Source organism: Adiantum capillus-veneris, chromosome 12, assembly GCF_014529385.1.
Source record: "Adiantum capillus-veneris isolate H3 chromosome 12, ASM1452938v2, whole genome shotgun sequence".
NCBI classification, from domain to species: domain Eukaryota; kingdom Viridiplantae; phylum Streptophyta; class Polypodiopsida; order Polypodiales; family Pteridaceae; genus Adiantum; species Adiantum capillus-veneris.
The window spans coordinates 49649072-49657679 of NC_140942.1; the positions used below are offsets into that span (position 1 = coordinate 49649072).

General features: G+C 41.9%; 1 protein-coding gene across 1 annotated transcript; it reads right to left on the reverse strand.

Moving 5' to 3' along the window:
- Window positions 1-550: 550 nt before the first annotated feature.
- LOC147445717 (two-component response regulator ORR21-like) lies at window positions 551-6390 on the reverse strand. The gene is made up of 6 exons (XM_086525159.1): window positions 5233-6390; window positions 3845-3997; window positions 3370-3759; window positions 2950-3026; window positions 1521-2870; window positions 551-1347 (listed from the first exon to the last, which is right to left on the reverse strand). The coding sequence occupies exons 1-6, from the start codon at window positions 5435-5437 to the stop codon at window positions 1267-1269; spliced, it is 2256 nt and encodes a 751-aa protein (XP_086381285.1). The 5' UTR covers window positions 5438-6390; the 3' UTR covers window positions 551-1266.
- Window positions 6391-8608: the final 2218 nt, after the last annotated feature.

An 8608-nucleotide genomic window follows, 5' to 3' on the forward strand; every position in this document is an offset into this window, starting at 1 on the left:
ATATTTGACTGAAAGAATCCACTCCTTTGGACAGCTTTTAAGCCAATTTAAGCAACTGGATCAGTCACATAAACAAGGTGACCACACTCTGCCATATCCTGTCTTCATGAAGAGATCGACAAGCTCAGCACCAGCCCTGAATCCCTCTCATACACCACCATGTAAATTGTTCACAAGCTGTCAAACCAAACCCTCCAAGCCATCTGGAAATAACCTTAGGAGTAAACAGAAGACTACATGTTAAAAACGCAGAGCCACTCTCTGCATCAATTCAAAATCACAAGGTTGATGTTAAGAATGGACACACTAGTCTGACAATCTAAAATTAAAAGCCTGGAAACCCTATTAAACAACTTCTCTGTTCGACTACTTGAATTAAAAAACCTAGAAAACACCAGCAGGGTCGTAGCCTAGTGGTTAAGGTGGATGAGGGCCTGTGTAAAGTCCCAAGTTTGATATCCAGCAGCATATTCAATTGTACCCCCCCCCCCCCCCCCCCAAAAAAAAAAAACTAAAGACTTCTTCTGTTCCACTTAACACTAGTATGGCATTGGAATAAACTATCAGATTAGACTTCCCAATTCCATTCAAATTGTTGAATTGCATATATAAGTCCAACGTTCCAATTGCGAACATAGACATCTTTGGATTGAATTTGGGCCCGACAAGGACCCTCACAAGCAATTCTGGCAACAATTATTGCACTTGTAGATTGCTGAAGAAGATGCAGGCAGTGTGATCAGGCCGCAGAGCTGTCAAAAATACAAAGTAGAGATGAAAATAATTAGGCTATCTCAATAAGCTGTTCTTTCCCACAAGAATCAATGGCATCTTGTACCCCTGTTAAAGGGTCATCAAAGTAAGACGATCTATTTGACAACAATGGAGTATTGTACCCACACAAAAGGGCCATCATAGTGAGACAACCTATTTGACAGCAATGTCAAACTCGTTAGTCGGAGAAGTAAACACAGAGTTACAGGCAGCCTGCTTGCTGCCATTAAAAGTGAACTCTGTCAAAACAATGTGGAAGAAGCAAATATTACACTGCACAGTGGTGCAAACTTAAAATAGCACGCTTGTTCACTATCGCTATGAACACGTGGGCCCCTTGATGGATGGTGCTACTATTCCTCTCTGAAGCATTGAAACTCTCAGCACCATCCACATTTGCAACACACGGACCTCATACATCTGCTTAGAAGGCAGTCGTGGAATGCTTTAAAAAACAACCACATAACCAGCCTTTCCTTACTTCTGAAGAGCTTACTTCACGTACATGTTATCCATGGCATAACCATCAGGTCCTCCCAGCTCGCTTTCTGTCAGACCTAACCCCTCCTGCTGCTGCACAATGGAACAAAATAGCTTATTCATACAACACCATAGAGTTCAGCACAAGAAAGCACAGAGCCCCGACAGAGGGAGAACAACAAGCTCCCTTCTCTCCTACACACAGACTATCAATCTTTCCTTACACTCTTCAAACATAACAAGCTTGAGATGGTTTCAGCCCTTACCTGTTTCAGTACAATGGTCAGAAGCTCATCCGATAACGGTTCTTGAAGCCACAGATGGCCCTCTTCTTTCAGTTTTGAGCTCCCGTCAGCTGCCCTTAAGCTATCACCGTGAGTGGACCTAACTTGGAAAGCCTTCAATTGTGCATTGTCTAAGGCATTACCAGCAAACCCTGCGCTGAACCTGGGAGTAAATGCTTGACTTTGGTCTTGCCCCATTCCTAACATCAAATTTTGACCACCAGAAAAAGATTGGCTGTAGCTTGGACTTTGAATATGGCGGTCATGAAAATGGCCCTGCTCTTGACTTGTATCTAAACCTTGCCAAAGTCCTTGAGTTCTCTGGCCTGGATATGGCTCCTGTTCTTGTTTCAACCCAGAAAACAAGGCAAATTTTGACGCATAGCTCTGGCGCAAACCCTCGTTCGTAGCTAGTACAGAAGCTCCAACATCTCTAATTCGGCCACTACCAGCTAGTTCATCAAGCCCAGCCGACATTGAGGGAGAAGAAACAGTCGCAGCAGCCACATTTCCTCCATTAGGAATATGCATGTTTCTGCTGTCAACTTCTGTGGCTCTGCCAAGAGGATTAAGCGCTGCAGCAGAATTAGCCATCGATTGGGCTGATAAAAGTCGTAAGGAGCCACTATTTGAGCCAGTTAAGGGAGACGTTGCCCAAGGGTCAATGTCTACAGATATTCCTTGCTGCACTCCAAGCCCTGTACTTGTTGCCATGGGCAAGCTAGCTTTGCTGCTTGTCAAATGGCCACCAGCATGTTGTTTCTGCAGGGTCTGCACGAGCAAAGCATTAGTGTTTGAATTGGCAAGCGAAGCATTGTTTCCAACTCCAGGTAGTTGTCCCAATTCACCTAATCTGGCCATGGTGGCTAACTGTTGTTGCTGAAGAACTGAAAGCCCAGGTAAACCTTTGTCAAGAGATCCAGCAAATGCTCCCAGTTGAGACGCCTGAAGCTGGCTAATATCATTGGATCCAACCTGGAATGATCCTTGCACATTCATGATATTTTGACCACCTGATGGTAAAGCAGAAGGTCTTGTTAAAGCTCCATGACCTGCACCTTGAAGAGCAGCAAGTTGTAATAACATCGATGGATCTAGATTGGTCATCCCCAAGTTTGTCGGGTTCAACCTTCCCAAAGGCCCTGATCGTAATGATGAAACTAATGCTGAAGATGATGGTCCCGCTAAATTTCGCAGCTCGTTTAGACCTGCTAGTCCAGCTGCACTAACAGAACCAAAGTTGGCATCTGTTCCAACAGGAAAAGGAGGGTTCAATCCACTTGCTGATTGATGAGCTACACCACTGATTCTTTTCAAATAAAGGCGATACTTCTGCATAAGCAGGGCTGATAATGAGGCACATAGCATAATAAAATGAGTAGCCAATCACAATAATAAGAGCTCATTCAACCTGTAAGTGGCTGGCAACGTTTTCCCTCGTCAGCCCCTGAACACTCATTAACTCAAGTATCCGTTTTGGTACAGCCTCTGCATATGAAAAAGCTCAGTCATTGCCAACTAGCAGGCCATAGCTCCTAAATCAACAGTTTTGTCCAAAGATATATATATATATATAGAATATAGATAGATAGATAGAGAGAGAGAGAGAGAGAGAGAGAGAGAGAAGAAGAAGAAGAAGAAAAAGAAGATTGTTTTAACGTCGTGGGAAACTATCCCAAGAGACCTTAAAGATCTATCCGACAAGGAGAGTTCAAAGAGAGAGAGAGAGAGAGAGAGAGAGAGAGAGAGAGAGAGATTTGAAAAAGAAAATTATGAACTGCAAGCATTCATGCCCATGGATGATGCAACATTAGTGCAAGACGACACTTACTGTCTAACCCTAGTTGATTTACAGCATTCACAAACTGCTGATGTAGCTCTACGGACCAAACAACGCGTTGCTTCTTTGTTGATGATGGGTCATCATTTTCAAGATCAACCTCATCCTCCTCTTCTTTGATCTCCTTCCGCTTTTTGCTTTGCCTCCATGCCCCATCTTGCCCCTCATTTGCCGATGAAGTGTGTTCACCTTCATCCACAATCTGCCTGGTTTTATCAGCCTCATGACTCATTGTTTTTCCTGAGCTTCTCCACTTCTTTCGCACTACATGTTGCCAGATATTCCTAAGCTCCTCCATTCGCACAGGCTTCAATAGATAATCACAAGCTCCATGTTTGATACCCTTCATCACAGCACTTGTCTCTCCATTTGCAGACATCACTGCAACCATTTTCACCTTAGAATTTAACCATGTCCGATATTAAACACTAAGGATGGGAAGTAATAATAGAAATTTATGACTTACTTATGACTGGCAGATCCATCTCAAGCCCCACCAGCTCAAGAAGCTTGAATCCATCCATGTCCGGCATGTACACATCACTTAGAATTACATCAAAGCTATTTCTATTTTCTCTCAACATTGCCAGGGCCTCTGTTGCTCTTCCACTAGTCGTAACTGAAAACTCAAAAAACCTACCTTAATTAGGTATGTCCGGCATGTACACATCACTTAGAATTACATCAAAGCTATTTCTATTCTCTCAACATTGCCAGGGCCTCTGTTGCTCTTCCACTAGTCGTAACTGAAAACTCAAAAAACCTACCTTAATTAGGTATGTAAAATGTAAAATTTTTGTTTGACCTAGTTATAAAAACCCATCACTTCCACTATTAGCAAGTTGAGACGGTGCCACAGAGAAGAAATACCAAACATTCACTAATTTTATTTGGTATCGTGGCTTAGAATCTAGCATTAAAACTGGACTAGAGCAATACAATGCCTCAACTGTTTACAATTCAAGTGCGCTATGATCATTAGCAAAATCAAAACACTCCACGCTACATAATAAGCATTTAAAACAACACTGCTTCTTACTCGCCTAATAGTTTGCCCAAGCCAACAGATCGGCGACTAGACCGGCCATAAACCTTTCTCTCCAAATTTCCAAAAATATCAATTGTAAGCTTGAATCAACCAATTCCCTGAGCCCATGTCTAACTCTTCTTCTGTAAAATATTAATTACTGCCAAACACTTCGAAATGCCACAACATGACAACATCAAGCATTTGCGAAGTGCATGTATCACAACATGCCCGGTGAATATTATGAGCATTTCAATGAGTAACAAAAACTTTGACGCAATTCAAATCATTGTGAGCACCATGCCTGAGTTAGAAGTATTGACGAAAGGCTTGCAAAGCATGAGGAAAAAATATATTATTCCACTCATACAACTCCCAACAACCCACATAGTGTCACATACAGAGCGGTAGGATTCATTATTAATTTCAATACAAAGGCCCCTAGATCGGGGTTTATTTTCTATAGAATTTAGATGCCATATGTTGCTCTATGTCATACCATGAACCCCCTTCCCTTGGTCTAAAACAACCTTCCACCACACCACTGTCAGATCATTGAATCAGCTCAAACCTAGTTGAATTCACCATTGTAAGTCATAGCAGTCACCATAATGTTCTTCCGGTTACACAACCTTTGGACTGGTCAACTAAAAATCCAATTGTTCACACCCGTGCCCTTGGGACGTGATGGTGTTTGGGTCTGAGCAACTAATAGCATAATAATGACACATTTTGAAGGGCAATCTCACAATTACAAATCATGTAGACATTTGAGAAAGCTCAAATTACGCAACTTAAATGTAGATGCATTCTATGGAAGTGCATACCTTGATACTGACAGTGTCGAAGCATCCTGTCGAGGATGAGGAGACAAATCGGATCATCATCCACAACCAGCACCCTGAGGCCTGCAGGAAACGTGTCACTGCTTGTGGCATCAGCTGCCTTCGCACATCCGCGGCTGCTGCTGGAGATGGAGCTTGTGGAAGCTGCGGGAGTTAAACAAGAGTGTGAAGTCGTTACTGTGGCCATGGCTTCTCCAAAATCTCAGCGAATTTCCTGAGTCAAGTCAGCTACTGTGAGGAGAGTATGGACAAAAGTGAAGTGTTTTCTGAGAAAACATGCTTGCTTGAAGCGCACTGCCATAGCCGGATCTAGAGTGTTCTGGATAGGGAAAATTGGATCGTATGTCTGTTAGTACTGAGAGAGAGAGAGAGAGAGAGAGAGAGAGAGAGAGAGAGAGAGCCGGTGAGGGGGAAACAAACGGGCTAGAAAGGAAAAACAGATTGGGAGCGGTAAAGGCCCGGAATGCAGTACGAGGAGGTACTTGTAAGCAGAGAATTCAGAAATTCAAGCTTTTTCAAGCCATCGCCCGCAAGAGATGGCAGGGCATGAATGACGCCCGCAGGACAGACAGACACAGCAGAAGGAAAATGGGCAGGAAGCGGGAGCAGCGCGCGCAAATACCTGGCACGGGCAGAGAAATGTAACGGGGATCGAGCTACAAAGAAGGCAGTATCAAGTTAAGCATGCCGCGCAGAGAGAGAGAGAGAGAGAGAGAGAGAGCCCGCGTTCATCACAACCCACATGAGAAATCCAAGAATCGAGCACAGCCCACTCGAAACAAGAGGAAGATGGAAGACCCCAAGATCCAAGATTGAACGCTCTCTCTCACACACACACAGAGCCACAAGGAGTTTCTATTTAGAAGCAGTAAATGCAATAGCCCCTAATGTGAAGCCTGAAGGGCAAATGTATCTCCTCTAGCCTACCACATGTGAGAATGAGAAAACCTTAACATAGGGCCTTACTAATCACCCACATAAAGTGTAAAAATTCCAAAACAAAGCACCGCCGATGCAAGGTTCAGGTCATGCTAGCGGCGAACTCTCCGCAATGGCTCATCACTCTAGTAGCTCTCTCATAATTGGAAGAGATAAGCTTCACTTTCCTGATGTTCAGGTCAAAGTATTGCTGAGAAGTGCTAAAACAATGGGAAAGTGGAAGTGGAATATGGTGTGTAAAGATGGATTGTGTGGATTAGCCTATGTAATATGGCAATGGAAATTCTAGGTAGCCCTATAAGAAAGCCCCAAAAGTGTCTTACCAAAAGGCCTCCAAGGTACAAAGTCATTCACTATAAAGTTATGTTTGTATGTACCAAGAATGGAGGAAGCTCAAAAGCATCTATAGAGAGTTCATAATATGTGGAGCTTGCTTAGACAACAATACTTTCGTAGGGTTCAAACACGTTACTACTCGGCATGGTCGTTTGTATGGAATATCTTGAGGATTAGGGTTGACAAGGTTACGACGGTGGTGATTATGTCAGCAATCTCTCTCTCTCTCTCTCTCTCTCTCTCTCTCTCTCTCTCTCAATGGGAAACACACACACACATATTATTTACAACAATATTTTCTTCAATGGCTCATTAGCAACTAGTAAGAAACCCACATGTTGTGGACTCTCAACAAGATGTGGAAAAATGATCGATTTCCTCAAGTTGCAAGTTGGCGGTCGACTGTCAACTACCATGGAGAGGAAATGGAGATATTAGAGGGTTTTTACCTCCATGATGGTTACAAATGCGACCACGCCGATATATAATTATAGATATTGTGAAGATTATGAGCCCACTTATTGTTGTGCATGGTGGTTTATTAGCAATATTTGAATCATTAGAGTGAGCATGGTTAGAAAGGTGGTGATTATGAAAGCAATGGTGCTTTTGTGGTCTCTCTCTCTCTCTCTTCCTCAAGCTAGTGCGTATAGAAGTGTATCATTCTTTATCCACTTTGTGTTTGTGTGTCCAAAAGTGCAAAGGTGTCGTTCAAAGATTGATTCCTGTAATGTGTATGCATGTGCCAGCACTGGTAATAGCATCTTTTAGTTGCATAATTGTTTTTTGATCTTTTCAAGAAATTCAAGGCATAGCGCCCTACATACTATTCATCACTTTTCACCAACCCTATTTTTTAAAGTGAGGGTCCAATATGATAAGAGCTCATGTTTTGGAGATACCTTTTTTTAATGTATATATTTGTGACCTTCCTTACAAATGTTTTTCCATGGGTCTTTAGAAAGGGTGATTTGAGAAAGCATACATGCACACACATTCTATTCAAGATAGTTCAAAGTTGTATGGTACTCTTCTTGCTTCTAGTCAACAATCTTACATTCATGAATCATGAACATAGAATGCATGGGTAAAATGAACACAAATGAGCTGAGTCAATGAGCTAGCTTTTGCTTGATTGAGCACTTGTCCTCCTCGTGACACTAGTCATGAGTTCAAGTGCGGCCAAACAATCTTGATAGCACTCATTGTATCATGCGAGCGAGAATGCTTGTGCTATTTTTATTTTTATTTTTATTTTAAAGAACACAAATGAGCTGAGTCGATGAGAGTACATCATATAATTGGATTGTCAACCAATCTAATTCTTTGTCTCTTCTTCATTACCTACAACCACTAGCACTATTAGGAAAAACATCTTTCTCTAGCCATTAAAAAATGAAGATAAGTGGACATTCTAGTGAGTTTTTTTTAGCCAAACTTTCACTTTCTTGTCTATTTGCTTTGTCTAGGTAATATGGTAACTTCACCCGTTCGGTTGAAAAGGGAACCTAAATCAAGTCAATCTTACCAAGTTTTTGCTGATAAATCTTACAATCCTACTTTTTTGAGGTCCTCAGAAATCCTTGAGCATGCATAAATCATAAGTGGGCATTCGGGGAAGCTTTTTGGTCGAAAATTGGATGCTGTGCTCTTTCCATTTGTCTTGCTATCCTTTGGCAATGTTATCAATTTTGTCAAAAGGCAAACCAATGAAGCTAGGTACTCATATATTCCAAAAGTGCCAAATTCCCATTTTTGGTGTGTGTTGCATCTAGGAGGCTATAAGGGCAACATCTTCGGCACAAAGTGGCAGCTTTTTGCATTTTCTTAAGCAATGCAAATGTTACAAGTGATGCATTAATGAGAGGTGGAAGTAGATGGATTCAAGTATGATCACACTGCAAATGAACTTCGATTGCATGTGTCAGTAGGTTAGTGCATAGCTTTTTATTTGGCTCATTTGGAAGGTTACACTTTGCAAACTCTATTCTTTGATTTTAAATTTTAGATTAGAACGTGCACAAGGTGCTCTCAATGATTCTAAGTTCTCTTTTACAAAACATGCTTTTATAGACTTATGATT

Bases quoted from the DNA above. Each gene is read 5' to 3' on its own strand.
- LOC147445717 (XM_086525159.1), bottom strand. From the start codon at position 5,437: ATGGCCACAGTAACGACTTCACACTCTTGTTTAACTCCCGCAGCTTCC. The intron at 3,998-5,232 runs GTATGCACTTCC...TTGAGTTTTCAG, and splicing joins TCGACACTGTCAGTATCAAG to TTACGACTAGTGGAAGAGCA. The intron at 3,760-3,844 runs GTAAGTCATAAA...AAATGGTTGCAG, and splicing joins GATGGATCTGCCAGTCATAA to TGATGTCTGCAAATGGAGAG.